Source organism: Dreissena polymorpha, chromosome 1, assembly GCF_020536995.1.
Source record: "Dreissena polymorpha isolate Duluth1 chromosome 1, UMN_Dpol_1.0, whole genome shotgun sequence".
Lineage (NCBI taxonomy): Eukaryota > Metazoa > Mollusca > Bivalvia > Myida > Dreissenidae > Dreissena > Dreissena polymorpha.
This window is the reverse complement of record NC_068355.1, coordinates 197,391,385-197,407,668: the sequence shown is the minus strand read 5'-3', so window position 1 is coordinate 197,407,668 and position 16,284 is coordinate 197,391,385. Positions and strand designations below refer to the sequence as shown.

The following is a 16,284-nucleotide window of genomic DNA, read 5'->3' as shown; positions in this document are numbered from 1 at the left end:
CCTGGCTTCGGACTGTCTACAATGAAGTTTTGTTCAGGGGCTTTTTTTATAACACATGACTTGCTTGTTGTTTTCAATAACCTGGCTGGGACTGATTTTGTTGTCTTCTTGGGTCTTTTCATGACCTGTTCATGTTGTTGGATGGCATTTATGACATTGTCACTGGTCAGTTCTTTGCCAGACACAAGCTTACTAACTGTTCTGTAAGGTTTCCTGACCGATTCATTCTTCTTTTTTACTAGCTGTTGTTCTTTTCTTGAAATACATCCAATGGAATCCCCCCTTCTTCAACGGTAGCTTGACTTGACTGACTGTCACAACTGTCATGAAATACCTCAGCTGGAACCATGCTGCTCTTTGGTACAACAGTTCTATCCAGAGGGTAAATTCCTGTTCTTCTAAAAGAAGACTGCAAATTATCCGCACATAAGGCCCTGTTATATACCTTACAAGAAATTTCGGCTATGCTGTACTTGGTGATGGCAGCATGTGTTTGTCGTATGTATTTGTGCAATTGGACATGGTACATCCTCTGAAAGGGTCCATAGCATCCAACATCAAGGGGCTGCAGAATGTGGCTTGTATGTGCAGGTAGGATGTATAGTATGACGTTGTTGTCTTTTGCCCACTCAGCCAGTGTTAGGGCAACATGTGACCTATGTCCATCTAGGAGCAAAAGAACCTTTTGATCGCCCCTTCCTGGTACAAACTGTATGAAGTGCTCTGTAAGATATTTGCGAAACACATCCATATTTGACCACCCTGAATCGGATACAGTTCCACTTGCTCCTGCTGAAGAACCCTTTAGTAGGTCATAGTTCATTTTCTTGCCAGGGAACACGAAATATGGTGGAATGGCTGAACCACTTGCGCTACCTGCACCAATTATTGTAACAGTGTCACCTTTTCCAGATGTCACCGCCTGAGCGGGATGGTTGGTACCTGCAACTATATGAGGTGGTTTATGCAGTATTGACACACCTTTTTCATCCACATTATAGATTAAATGTGGCTTATCCAAGAGATCATTTTTTTGCAGACAGGTTTCAAGATTATCAAAGTATGTCATGACAACACCCTCACTAGCCATCTTTGCCCTAACAAACTCCAGTGCTCTGGGTTTTGTTACCCGCATCTCTGGCCACCGCTTTAGAAATCCTTTCATCCATTTCATAGACAGAGGTTTATCTTTGGTGCGTTTCCCCAGCTGAACAGCAAACTCACTTGCAACATCGATGCATTCTTGCTGGGTATAGCCATAACCTAAGTCAGCCATCCTCTTGAAATGATTGACAAGCTTAGCTTCTTCAAACTGGTCAAGTAATGGAAGTTTGCCCATAACACACAACTCAGGATCAACTCTGCCAATAAACCTGTCTCTAAGTGTTCTTTCTGGCACATTAAACATTCTACTAGCCCTGTAGACAGTTAGGCCTTCCTCTTTCACCATCCTATAAGCATTTGTGAGGGCACTTGGTGAATAAACCCTATAATGTTTCTTCACAGGTGTGGGATGTGCCTGATGTAAAAATGAAAAAAAATGCATCTTCAAATTTATCTATCAGAACATGGGTCAGAAAAACCATCCATACAAATAGTTTGGCCTTACTACGAAATACTACGGTCACGTGATCTTCATTGATAAATGTAAACAGAGCAGACGGCAAATGTTACAATGTTTAAAAACGGAATTTTGTGTGATTTGTTTGTTTTTTCAATAATATTCTTTTTTGGAATAATAAAAATAAGCTTTTTATCGATTAAATTCTTAATTACTTGTTAAATACCTGTTTAAATCGCATTTTGTCGAGTTTGACAGTTTCCTTCCGTGGGAACAGCTTTCTCACAACACTGTGACGTCACATCTCGCGCATGCGCGGAAATATCGCGTGATCAAAACAAAACTTGTAAATACGGCGAACCAAGGTTTACGGCGATTTTAGGTACGTCTACGATACCTGTGTAGATAATTCATTTCTCGATAATGTTCCGTAAAAATTATGTAATGACACTTTGAATTTTGCACGCCTGAGCAATTTAAATCCAACCACTATTCAATTTTTCAATATCTCTCGATTCGCTCGCTGTGTAGATATAAATCGATAACACGACCTCGATGTAAAGCATCTGGTTTAAAGTGGAAGAATAAACAGCGTAAAATACAGTTTGCGTTCGTCTGTTGTGGTGCAGCGCGTTACATAGTAAACCGATGTTATACTTTTCTGGATTAATTTAGCATTGTTTTTTTTCTAAATTGACAATTAAAAAGTTCTGAAATAAAGTACATCTTTAATTTTTATACTGTACATAAATAATATTGATACAGATCGTACAGTATACCGTCCTTTGTAACGTAGAATGTAAGTACATAAAACAACACAGACAGAGGTGCGAAAAAGACATGCATAAATACTTCCTGAAACTTAGAACAGTGAATAGAAACTGCACCATATCTGTTTTGAACATATGCTTATTAAATCGACAAAGATTAGCATACTAGATCTAGTTAGGTAAAAGTCGGTGTTAAAAGCTCATGGTAAATAAAATTACGCGTACACGTTACACCGTAATGCCTTCTTCTGATTGGTTCATATTTAAATCAGTTTCATGACATGGCTACAGGTCAGTGATTGTTTTGCGATTTAAGCAGAAGTTTAACTGAAGAATTTATGCCTTTCTAACTTCGAATCGACGATATTTGATTTAAAAATGAACTTCTGAATTAAAACTGAATGAGTTGGTAATGTTATTTTGCAATTTTACGCAAATTGATGAAAATTTAAACTTTCTGGTTTCCACCACAAAAAAGGTCCTTCAACGATGAGACGTTCCAAAGAATTTAGCCCATATAAAAAGTATCTCTAAATTCTTTGCGCGTCTTATAAATGAGACTAGGGATTGAACCTACCACCTCCAAAGTGGTAGTCAGACACATTAACCACGTCGCTAAAGAGCTAGCCCAACAGCAAGGCTGTTGGAAGTGACCTTACTTTTTACTTCACTCCTCCCCCTTTTAATGATTCAAGGCCCAGACACGCCCGCTACAGCATGCCTTGCTACCAGAAGAAACCATTAAACAGCTCAGACCGACTCCCGCACTCATAGTACCTTTGTACCTTGTCGCCATTAATGTGAAAATACTGAGCTCAGGCCGGATTTTGAAACTACCACCTCCAGAGTGGTAGTCAGACACTTTAACCACGTCGCTAAAGAGCTAGCCCAACAATAAGGCCTTACTTTTTTCTACACTTGTGATCAGTAACGTTTTGCCTTTTGCATGATTTTAAAAAAGAAAACTTTTTTATCGCTGATACTAAAAGATCTAGTTTTAAGAAAAGTTATGCCCGAGACAAACACATTTGGTACAGACAGACAAGACATTCTATGAATATTTAAAAACACTTTGTTTTAGATCCCTTGAACATTAAAGACATCACACCTGTCACCACTACCATGAATGTTGAAGATTCAGGTAAACTCATCATTTATTAATAGATTATTTTCTGGTGATCCACACATTGAATCATATATGTAAATCATTATGTGCTACCGTAGATACTGGTAAATTGTGCCTATTTTGTCGAAAAATTACAAAATTAACAATATACAGGGCTCAGCATTAATGGTTGTCTGATTGCCCCTGTCAAGTAACAGTTGGGTCCGGGCAAGTTATTTTATAAGCAAGTTGTCCGCACGGGCAAGTGCAAAAAAGAACAAAGAAAAACATGTGATTCTGTGATTCAATTTTACAAATAATAACGAACAATTTCAGGCTTTTTCCGCCCTATGCCACGGGTCCGAAATTCGGCCCCATTCCCAATGCAAATCTGGTTGTTTTTTTCCCAATTGAAAAAAAATTCCCAATTCCAAAAAATATATATGTTGACCTGATCCGGTGTAGAAAAAAGAAAGTATTGCATAATTAAATTATCTGTTGCCTTGAAATTGTTTTAAAAATTGTAAAATATGTTAATGATTATTTAAGACTTTCCTTATTTTCCTCAAAATCCGGCGCTTCGCGAGATTTTTTTCACCTAAAAAAATGGCCAAACCTTTTCCCCAAATTCAGATTTAAAAACCTGCACTTCTGTGCATAATATTTTGTCAAATTTTAATAATAAGTTATCCAAATAGACGTTATTTACCAGTTAACGGCTTCTTTGAAATATAAGAAACACTATTTACATGCGATAATTTTTCCCAATTGAGCCAATTTTGCAATAATTTTTTTCCCAAAATGGGAGTTTTCACGACGCGAAATTCCCAAAATTCCAGTGTGGCGTTTTCCCAAAATGGAGCGGAAAAAGCCTGAATTTGCTTAATGCACAAAGATAATTTACCTAGGCGATTGTTGTTGGCGGAAGTCCGAACTAACTATGCATGGTGCGCATGCATTTCCAAACTTATTTTTGAAACGCTGCAAATGTTTAGGATTCCAAACATCGGCTTTCAAATACTATTGTGTTTATCTTTTTCATAACTATTCAGTTATAAATTACATTGTTGGTGTTTTCAGTCATTAAGAAAACTACTAAAATTATATAACTATATAAAAACAACAAATAGCTTAGGTCTATAGATATTTCCTTTTTTGCGACATACATTTTCAATAATCTTTTGCTTTGCTTCAATGGACATTTTTGTTACGGTTAACATGCTTTTTACAGTTCTGTTAGCAGATGAAAATTTCTAGTTTATTTAGCAACGTAGACCTGTGTTTGCTGACGAAGACTCGGAGGAAAATGACTAATTATTTCATTAATAATCAAATATTGGCACAAATCTACATTTAGACTTTAATTAGACTTTAATTGCTGTAATCATTTTGTTAAATGTGCAAAAATAAAAAAGGTTTTGTGGTGTATCATTTTGATTTTTATTAAAAAATATGAGGTTCACAGTTTATGTGATTTTTTATGTTTGGGAAAGTGGCTTTATGTTCAGGGCAAGCAGATTTTCTAAGTACTTGCCCGGCAGGGAAAGTTGGTTTTTAGGTTAATGTTGAGCCCTGATATATTTCAAAGAGTATTAATTTTGTATTATACAACTTTGAACATTTTTGACAGGCCCAGAGTTCAAGGCTAAGGAAGAAATTGTACAGACTTTGCTGTCCCTAGGTTTCTCTCGCAATGCTGCAATCAAGGTACATGTACAAAGACAATTTAAATATTTTTCATCATCCTGAAGTTTGCTGGGACAAGAACCGGTCTAGCTCATTTGATTGAGAGATGTGCTAGAATTCTGGCGGCCATGAGTTCATTCCCTGCACCATGCATGCCCTTTATTAATAAATACTTTACAAGAAAAAAGCCTAGTGACATTCTAAATGGTTCATGAGAGGAGATGAGTGCGTGTGGGTTTGAATCAGCCACACAACTTAGTTGGTAGAGTGCCTATGCAGCTATTCTAGACTGCTTGATTTTCCTGTGGTTGTGGGTTTAAGCACTTTTCCATAATAATTTTCAATGATACGCTCTTGATGCTCAAGTGACTTGCCACTTACATGAAAATCAGCAGCATAAAGCATAAAGCAGTCTGTGTGTCTGTCTTTCCATTTGTTCCAAGTATTATGGCTCATCCACCACCTTAATAGATTATAAATAATTCAAAAGTCATGCAGAAAAGCTGCATCCTGGGGAGTTTGGATTATTGCCATAAGCTTCCATTGTTAAATGTACTTTTATAAAAATTCTGTGTTTACAAGACTCCTGACTGTCTTACTAAGACAGCTGTCAAGGTTACGCTTGGATGTCAGAGGCAAAATTTTGCCATTAAAATGCTTGTCTGAGTGGGGGTAGGGTAACTTTTGTCATGCTTGATGTAATTTCATGCAAATAAACAAATCTTTATTCAATGGTAACTCGGATTCTTGTATTCATAGGGATGTTACTACACAGGGAATTACAATGCGGACCTTGCTGCGGCCTGGGTCATAGAGAACCAGGATAAAAATCTTGATGGACCTTTGGAGGTAGGTAGCTAGAACACCCCACGTAATGACTCTTCATTCTTAGCCCAACTGAAGAATCTTGCAAAGTTTTTATGCCCCTAGGAGGCCATATAGTGATCGCACTGTCCATCTGTCTGTCCCTCTGTCTGTCTGTCCGTCACACTTTGCATTTAGGTTTCGAAAAATGCTCATAACTTCTATGTTGCTTCAGATGTCACCTTCATATTTGGTATGCATGTGTTTATGGACAAGGCCTCTCCATACGCACACAAACTCTGACCCCTTTGACCTTGTCCTTGAACTTAGGGTCTGCGTTTAGGTTTCTAAATCTGCATTTAGGTTTCGAAAAATGCTCATAACTTCTATCAAAGCGTCGGGGCATATGTCATCCTAAAGAGACAGCTTTTGTTTGTTGTTGTTTTTATGCCCTACATTTATTTGGGGTCTTGGCATGTAGATTCACTCTTTTCAAGTCTGTTTCCACTTTTTGTCGGGTAACATTGGTGCTATAGGGATTAAACTTTTCAAACATATTGGGGACATTCATAGTTGAGTTTGCACGTTTTCAACCCAACTTAAATTATGGCCACTTTAAAAAAAAACAAAACATTCTTCACTTTTGTCCCGCACTGCTTAAAATGTATTGCTACAAAAAGGATGTAAGTTTACAAAGATATCATCGAGGATGTGAACTTGCGAACCAACAGATCTTTTTGTCACAACCAGAGTTGTGGCCCTTTTTATAGAAAAAAGCTTTTGTGATTGCCGTTTGTCTATTGTTTGCTGTGCCTCATAAACACTTACCTTGTTAAGTTTAAAAGTCAAATGTTTAGTCCAATCATGAGGAATTTAGGTGAAAATATTCGCCCTAATGACATCATGGCCGTGTTTGAAAATATTTCCAGTAAAAAAAACCACCAGGATTGAGGTGGTTTTCCTTAAATGGCTGTAGTGAAACCTTGCTAGTACCTTTGTTGGTAGTTAAAGGGGCCTTTTCACGTTTTGGTAAATTGACAAAATAAATAAAAGTTGTTTCAGATTCAAAATTTTTCGTTTTAGTTATGATATTTGTGAGGAAATAGTAATACTGAACATTAAACATGCTCTAAAATATCCAATAATCCATTATATGCATCTTTTGACGATTTGAAAACCTGAAAATTATAAAGCGTGGCAATGCGAAACAATTGAATATTCGGAAAGTTCTGTTGTTGTCGTCATAATTTGTGAAACTATGAGGATTGCTTATATAAAGTATAAATACGTCCCCTCATAGCATGAGCATGGATGGCCGAGTGGTCTCAGTGGAAGGCTTTTTACTCCAGTGCTCCAGTGGTCAGTGGTACAAGCCCAGTTGAGTTACTTTTTTTATTGTATTCTTGTGGTTTTTTTGGAGATTTTTCGGTCCAATGTTGTTTTTTTATCAATATAAAGCATTCAATGTTTGACAAACTTCATTACATTGTACATGCCAAAATCTGTGAATAGGGGCACCTTTAAACAATATGTTGGTAGTTCAAGTTTTTGTTAAAATATGAATGAATAGCTTTAAAAGCGCTTTATTATTTTTCTGATTTTGATTGATGATTTATATTATCAAAGAAACATATTTTTGCATTTTTGTTCTTTTTTTTTTAGTTCTTTTTTTTCTCGTTTTAATGCATTATTCATTTTTTTAATCTTTCAACATTTTAGTGAATGTTGTCATTATTTCAGACTATGAAAAAGTCATCTTAATATTCAGGTTTTTTTCTGACTTAGAAAAGGCTGTAAAATGGACCCCATCCCAAAGCAGACAGACCCAATCCCAAACAAAACAAAAAATCCCAATTAAAAATAAAAAAATATTTTTTAAGAAAGTGTCTAATGATTATTATATCTTTTTTTTTTCCATTAACATCTTACAGGGTATATGACTATAACTTATCGCATGAATTGCACTTTTTCCCAAAATGGCCATGAAAAGGCCTGATGTCTCAATGTTTAATGATAAAAAAATCCCAATTTGGTCCCTTTCGTAGATATTTTTTTTTCCAAATTTTGCCATTTTATTGATTAAAAAAGTCGCAATTTCACCAGACTTTTTCCAAAATGGCTACAAAAAACCTGTGCTTGGTTTACCCAGTGAACAATTCAGTATTTACTGACTTTTGTTGTTACTATGTCTGTAAAAAAAATGCTTTTGCTGTTGAACATTGCATGAGGTCCTTAAAACAGAGCTGTGTTCTGGGAAAATTGGGCTTAATGCACGTGTCATCCCAAATTAGCCTGTGGAGTCCTCACTTTTGGCTTGTGTGGACATATTCTTTTTCTTTTACACAAGAATCCAATGTAGGCAAAAAGTAGTGACCTTGTTGTCGGGAAAGGCTAATTTTGCACATGCATTAAACCCAGTTTATCGAGAACGTGGCTCTAAAATGAACCACATGACGCAGGAGGACGTTGAGTTCGAGGGCGCGGAAGATGATGATGAAGCTGAGTTTCCCGAGGGCCTGGACATGTACAAGATGGTGCTCGTGGTGAACGCAGAGTTGAACATGGGGGTGGGGAAGGTCGGGGCCCAGTGCGCGCACGCCGCAGTGCAGCTGCATAGAATGATGATAGATAACCTGCAGAAGTACGGAGAAATGCTGGGGTTCTGGGAACAGTTTGGGTAAGGTTCCAAAAGAATAGTTTGTTTCACCATTTTTACGTAATTTATAATCATATTAATAATGTATAATTTTTCCCAATTTAATGGTCTATTGTGCTTTTTGTCCCAATCAAAAAGGCACAGACTTTAAAATATAAAGCAAAAAAAATCAATGAGCCTTGTGTTCATGTCAGCTTTATAACTCCCTTGGTAAAGTTCAAGTCATTCAGATGACCAGAAGTCAAGAGTCATTTAAAGGTTTAATTAATCTCTGTAAGGGATTTAGCTGTCTCTTTCAGGGCTCAACATTAACCTAAAAACCAACTTGCCCTTCCGGGCAATTACCTAGAAAATCTACTTGCCCTGAACGTAAAGCGGCTTGCCCAAACATGAAAAATCACATTAACTGTACACCTCATATTTTTCTTAAATAAAGATCAAAATGATACACCACAAAACTTTTTTTTGGCACATTTAACAAAATGATTACAGCAATTTAAGTCTAATTTAAGTCTAAATTAAATGCTCTTTGTTCTTTTTTGCACTTGCCTGGGCGAACAACTAGATTGTAAAATAACTTGCACGGACCCAACTTTTACTTGCCAGGGGCAATAGGACAACCATTAATGTTGAGCCCTGTCTTTCATTGCATTTTATTACTAGATATACAATGTTGTCATATATTCATGAGCAAATACTGCTTTTTAGCCAAATGGGCTTATCGTAAGCTTTTGTGTTTTGTGATCACCTTTCTGAATTTGTTTGTCGTCAATCACAATATTATGTCAACATGTATCTTGTGAACACTCTAGTGGCCACATTTATTGACCAATACCCTTGAACGATAAGAAGAACATTTGTCCCAATGATATATTAGACAATTTTGAAAACTGGATCGCATAGGGTTGAAGATAAGGTCACTAGATACATTAGAAAACAACTTATGAATACTATAAAGGCCACATTTATTTCCCAATCTTCATATATATGTTGGTCAAGTTTTTAATTTGGTCATGCGGGTGTATATTAAGCTCATCTAAGCACAACATTTTCATGTTGATCTTTTATAATCGCTTAAGTCTTTCCTTTATCCTGCATTGTGTGTCGTAGGTCATATTCATGAAACTTGGTCACACCATCTGTCCCAATAATATGAGACGTGATCTGATAAAACTGGGCTTAAAGCATGTGCGTAAAGTGTCATCCCAGATTAGCCTGTGCAGTCTGCACAGGCTAATCAGGGACGATACTTTCGGTAAGGAGGGACTTCCTTCAAACTTAAAATACCATAAAAGCGGAAAGTGTCTTCCCTGATTAGCCTGTGCGGACTGCTAAGGCTAATCTGGTACAACACTTTACGCACATGCGTTATGCCCAGTTTTCTCAGAACACGACTCATATCTTGGCAGAGTAGGAGTCTGTGTCTTGTGAGGTCAAAAACTAGGTCAGATTAATACATTTATGCCTAGCATCTAGAAAAAAGGCCTTAGCAAACAGCGTAGACCCAGATGAGACGCCGCATGATTCGGCGTCTCATCAGGGTCTGCGCTGTTTGCTTAAAGGAATTTTTGTAAGAAATGTTCTAAATATAAAAATTAATATACTAGACATCCCTAGTTTGGGAAATAAATTGATCCAATTCAGAAGGATGGGAGAGTCCACCAGGCATAAATGGGTTAAAGAAAAAGTTTGAAAACACTCAGAAGTCACATGTTTAGTCCAATCATAAAATTAGTCGGGACATTTATTCTAATAATTTGTCATCTGAGTTCAAAAATGGTTATAGTTAGTCCAAAAACATGGCCACCAGGGGGTGGGCGATTTTCCTTTTATGGCTACTCTAAAACCTTGTAAACACTCCATAAAAGTAACATTTATAGTCCGATTTTGAAATTTTCCTTCACAGGGAGACAAAGATCGTCCTAAAGGCAGACAATGCAGCACAGCTTGTGGATCTGTCAAAGCAGGCTCAAGCCAAAGACCTTCCAAACTACATTGTACAGGATGCTGGCAGAACACAGGTTACTACATGTACTATACAATCATTTAGATTTATCAGCATCACATTCTGTGCTGTTAAAAACAGCATTTGACAAGAAAATTCATGAAATTCTTTTTTTTGTAAAAAAACAACAAGGAATGTGTGTTAAATTCCGTGATCTGTTGACCCATGAAATAGAAAATTAATGTCCCAATAATATTGGTTATATAGAGGATGTTTGTTGGATTTGGTAGAATATCGATTTTAATTCACGAGTGATCATAGAAAATAATATTTTCACGAGTGGCGAAATATATATTTTCTATGATCACTAGTGAATTCAAATCGATATTCTACCAACTCCAGCAGTTTTTCTTTTTTATTTTATTCTCACAAATGATTATTTTTGTATTTTTTCCGGACAATATAACTCTCCGTTGGGCGCCCAAAATGTTAGTACATGTATGTTAAAGGGAAGCTAATCCGTATGTTTTTATAAACATTCAATGCAGAGTTATTCGCCTTTGGTAACTTTGTGGGCGATAATCCGGAAACCAAAGATATCTAAAAAAAGTTCCTGTCAAACAAGGAAAATTATCGATGATTTTCACTGTTATTTTTCACAGTTTGATACAGTGAAATATCAGTTTTAATTCACTGATATTTCTCTATAAACCATCGAGGAGCATAAAATAATATGCTGTATTTTGTGTTTTAGATTGCTGCTGGGTCTCAGACAGTGTTGGGTATCATTGGCAAACTAGATGTTGTGGACTCCATCACGGGAAAGTTGAAATTACTCTGAGGACCAGTACCCAAATAATACAATGTAGGTGTGTGCACAATGTGAAAGACTGTAAAATATATCACATAATTTATACATCCAAAATGTGCTTTAACCCTTTACCTTTGAAGTAAACAAATAAATAAATGTTAAGCATAAGAAAACAATATAGAAACAATTATGGCACGTTTTCTGCAATTATTAAATACATAAAGTACCATCTAATTAACTCAACAATACAATAAACTTGTTGAAAATGGCAAACACAAACAGTATTGTGATGTCATATTCATTTTCATGATCATGATGGTATAATCACCATTCAATTTATTTTGAGAGACTCGCTTAATACGTGTGATTTTCAACACCTTCAAGGTTAAGCACTGTTCAAGCACAACTTGTAAAAGTATTATAAGTTCAACATTAGCGGGTGGGGTAAGTCAGTCTTCATTTATAGTCATCGATAAGTACACGTCAACACAAAATATAATTAGTTAAACATAAATCATTTATAAAGCAACTCAACGATTTAGGATAAACTTAATGATCATCGTAAGCTTTTATTAAGAAAGGGTACAATGATTCATCCATCAAACATTTTGCTAAATCATGGGTTGTCAAATGCTATGTAAACAAAGGGCAACTACTCTACAGTTTTTGGGTTAAATTCTACTTATTTGCTGTTTGAAAATCAATACAATTTTATAATTGTAATTGTTGAAATCAAAGGTTTCTTCGCCCTATTTACATTCCTGCGTGACGGGATCAATGGCATGAGATCGCCGGCAAGTGGATCAAAACCAACAAACGCTCTATTCTGCCCCACTTAGACCATACCTTGAAACAATGTTCTCATCTCTTTATGTTTTTGAGAACAATTCTCTCCCTAAAAAGCCTTGGCATTGGTATTTTTCGTCTCCTGTCATCGTCAATGAGAAAAAGGACCACCATTACATTTTTGTATGAAATTCATGTCTTCTTTATTTACTATTTCCTTGATGAAACGCGATTTCATTTAAACATCGCAATTTATGTAAAACGTAATTTACAACTAGTGGTTAATCGTTGATGACACATATTTCTTAAGCATTTGTAGTCCCTAAAAAGGTTAAATTTAAATACAAAAGATTCTTACTAGATTCAAGTTTGTAAGGCTTCATTTCCAACCCTTAGATACTGATGAGCAGCAAACACCGTAAAACCTTAACAGACTGCGAGTTACTCGCAGGCTGTTCTGGTTTTATGCTGTTTGCATTCAACTATTCTCACTTTGCTTCTGAGTGGGAAAGGTTTAATGCATCAGCTAATGTTAGATAATCTTTTTCAACCTTGTTCTATAACTATGTCAGATGAGTCATTGGTTTGTTACATCATTTTGTATTCTTTGTCCCATTCTTCAGAAGTGGAGGGGTCATACTCTAGTATTTGCTGCTGTCAATCTGTCCGTCTGTTAAAGTGATTTTTGTATCATACTTAACTAAAAATATATTGATGCTTGAGTAATGAAACTTCAACAAACATATTACCCATCATTGGAAATTGAGCTCCTCTGTCAGTGTATTTTAGTTGATTGTTTTGAATTAAATGGAGTATCAAGACAAAAGTCATTGTGGGAATCATGCAGATATGCTTGAGACATATCTATTTTCCGACAATGGAGGCAATAAGCATTGCACTTATTCGTCCATCCGTAAGTACTAGCATGTTCTTGTGTTTTTAAATTATATTGATCTTCTGGATCATTCACACATTCACAGTTGAATGACCTTCCTTAATATGTACCAGTAGATGATCTTAAAGAAAGGAATATTGGCTGCATTGGTTTTCGGCAAAATTATGACTCTTTCTCAGTTTTAACTCCATATATAGTAGAACAGAAAGTCCCAAAATTGTGTGTATTCAACTCGTCTTAATCAACTGTATGAATCTTGCTAAAACTTTCACAGATTCATGACCTGATTGTCAATTATTATCCCCACGCTTTTTGAAAAGCGTGGGGATATTGTGGTTATCTCCGCTGTCCGTCTGTCTGTCCGTCCTGGCCAATATCTCCTCCTACACTATAAGCACTAGAACCTGGAAACTTACACACATGGTAGCTATAAGCATATGTGCGACCCTGCACTATTTGGAATTTTGATCTGACCCCTGGGTCAAAAGTTATGGGGATTGGGGCGGGGCCGGGCCAGAGATTTTCACTCATTTTTTATGTTATTTTACATTAACTTCTTCATTTCTGCACCGATTTACTTCAAATTGATACTGAACCTCTCTTATGACAATACAGTCAATCTCAACTACGCATTGCCCCATTACCAACCCTGGGGCGCCCCGCCCACATAGACCACACCCACCCAAAATTGCCTTTTACTATAATTTCTTCATTTCTACACCGATTCACTTCAAAATGATACTGAAATTCTCTTATGACAATACGGTCTATCTCAACTATGCATGACAATACGGTCAATCTCAACTATGCATGGCCCCATTACCAACCCTACCCACATAGGCCACACCCATCCAAAATTGCCTTTTATTATAACTTCTTCATTTCTACACAGATTCACTTCTAATTGATACTGAACTTCTCTTATGACAATACAGTCAATCTCAACTATGCATGGCCCAATAACCAACCCTGGGGCGCCCCGCCCAAATAGGCCACACCCACACAAAATTGCCTTTTACTATAATTTCTTCATTTCTACACCGATTCACTTCTAATTGATACTGAACTATTCTTATGACAATACGGTCAATCTCAATTATGCATAACCCCATTACCAACCCTGGGGCGCCCCGCCCACATAGGCCACACCCACCCCAAATTCCCTTTTACTAAACTTCTTCATTTCTACACCAATTCACTTCTAATTGATACTGAACTTCTCTTATGACAATACAGTCAATCTCAACTATGCATGGCCCCATAACCAACCCTGGGTCAAACATGCGGCAAGGGGATACGCGTCGGCTTCTTTCGGGCTATTTCTAGTAGTATATGATTTAAAAGTCAAGCATAGCATTTTAACTGCAACCAGTTTTGGCTGAATTATTCCCCTTTGTCTTTGTAACTACTGTATTATATGGATTTGTCCGTGGCCAAACATTTGTTGTGGGGGCTTCAGTGTCTCTGACACATGTTCAGTTACTCAAGTAACTACAGCAACATGCACATTATATCCAGCCAGGCCTATACTATAATGTAGACATGGTGTGGAATCTGTGCATATAGTGATGTCTATTCCTTCTTGTGAATTGAGGAATATTAACACACTATTTCAAGTGTTTCTACTCTGGTAACTATAGCAACCTGCACATTATATCCAGCCAGGCCTATACTGTACTTTAGACTTGGTGTGGAATCTGTTCAAAAAGTAATGTATATTCCTTCCTGTGAATTGAGGAATATCAACACACTATTTCAAGTGTTTCTACTCTGGTAACTATAGCAACCTGCACATTCTATATAACCTGGTCTGTATTATATAGACAGTTTATTGTTTTTATACCAGTCCTTAGTAATTTATAATCTTATAAATATGCCTTTAAATGTCTGTTCAAAAAACATGCAGTGGTGTAGTAATATGGTGTCAATGTGTCTAAAGGTACCAGGTTCTATCCCCATAACATTAATTCATAACATCTTTCTCGCAAAGAAACCAAGCACTGTTTCTATCCAGAAAGCAGAGCATCTAAATAAGGCAATCAAACTGAAACAACTTAACTTTACAGGTTTTTTTTGTGTTTTCTTTGCAGTCTCAAATCAAAGTCTGTCATTACTGCTGATGATGATTTAAGCGCCTTTGAACGTGCACTCTTGCATGAAAAGGGCGCTATATAAATCCGGTATTATATAATAAATAGTAATATAAATATGACAGAAACTAAAACAAAAATACTGTTTTTGTTTGAAAAGTCCATGGCTTCATTCCTCAATTATGTTCTTGTAATGTTGATCCTTTTATTCAGGAGAGCGCCACATTGCCACTCCAGCTCTCTTGTGGCTGTAATGCTTATATAACACTGTGCTTATTTCAGATGCCCCATGATGCCCCATTTCACGGCTCACGATGATGAAGACCAACTGCATTGAGGTGAAGGACTAACATGATGAGGAAGAAGTTGGAAACGTGTGCTGAATTGGTCTTAAATAGCTTAACGGCAATTCATTTCATGCTTGAATGTGCTTGTGTATTACTTATTTATTAGTTAAAGATTATTTATCTACTACCGCAATAACATGAATACATTGAAAGTACTGTTATGAAGAAAACGTAAGTTAAATAGATAAAAGGATATCCAACTTACAAATGTTATGTAGCTCTTAAAACATATGCACAGACAAAACCAAGACTGAATATACTATAGGACAAAATGCATGTGTAATTTATGCTAATACAGTTTATACTGTTGGCCACATTTATTAAAAGATGGCAATTAGGTTTTTACTTGATTTTATTTAAATCCTTTGAATGTGATCATATGTATATTGATAAATTCATTTATATTGTACATTTCAATACCAAATTCTTTTTGATGTGTTCGTTAAGTATACTGTTACATTTTGTCGGAATAAAATGTTAACTTTTACATGTATGTTGACTCCATCCCTCGATGTTGGAAATGACTGTTTTAATCAGAATATAATAGGGGATCTAAAGTACAAACACAAATTTCGACACTTGTGACCAGGAAGTGAAATAAGTTGCCAGTACTTAAAATTGAACACAGGTCTGTAACAGAATATATATTTCACACTGAACAGTTTAACAAAATAGCTATTGTAATAACACTCACACAAATAAACATCAACAAAGCAGTGTGTGTATGTGTATATATATCTATGTATATATACATATGAATAGTCTAACAGTGTATTCAGACATTTAGTGTGATAAACATTATCACTCAAAAACATCAACAGCAAGTAC

General features: G+C 36.2%; 3 protein-coding genes across 4 annotated transcripts in view; 2 read left to right on the top strand and 1 right to left on the bottom strand.

Moving 5' to 3' along the window:
- The window catches only part of LOC127864485 (uncharacterized), a 258,871-nt gene that overhangs the window by 137,906 nt on the left and 104,681 nt on the right, over positions 1-16,284 (top strand). The window lies entirely within an intron of this gene.
- Positions 229-1,958, bottom strand: LOC127864489 (uncharacterized). The gene is made up of 2 exons (XM_052404117.1): positions 1,788-1,958; positions 229-1,519 (listed from the first exon to the last, which is right to left on the bottom strand). The coding sequence occupies exons 1-2, from the start codon at positions 1,800-1,802 to the stop codon at positions 239-241; spliced, it is 1,296 nt and encodes a 431-aa protein (XP_052260077.1). The 5' UTR covers positions 1,803-1,958; the 3' UTR covers positions 229-238.
- LOC127864879 (probable peptidyl-tRNA hydrolase 2) lies at positions 3,454-15,943 on the top strand. The gene is made up of 7 exons (XM_052404770.1): positions 3,454-3,472; positions 5,067-5,143; positions 5,882-5,971; positions 8,386-8,603; positions 10,489-10,603; positions 11,282-11,392; positions 15,392-15,943. The coding sequence occupies exons 1-6, from the start codon at positions 3,454-3,456 to the stop codon at positions 11,366-11,368; spliced, it is 606 nt and encodes a 201-aa protein (XP_052260730.1). The 3' UTR covers positions 11,369-11,392; positions 15,392-15,943.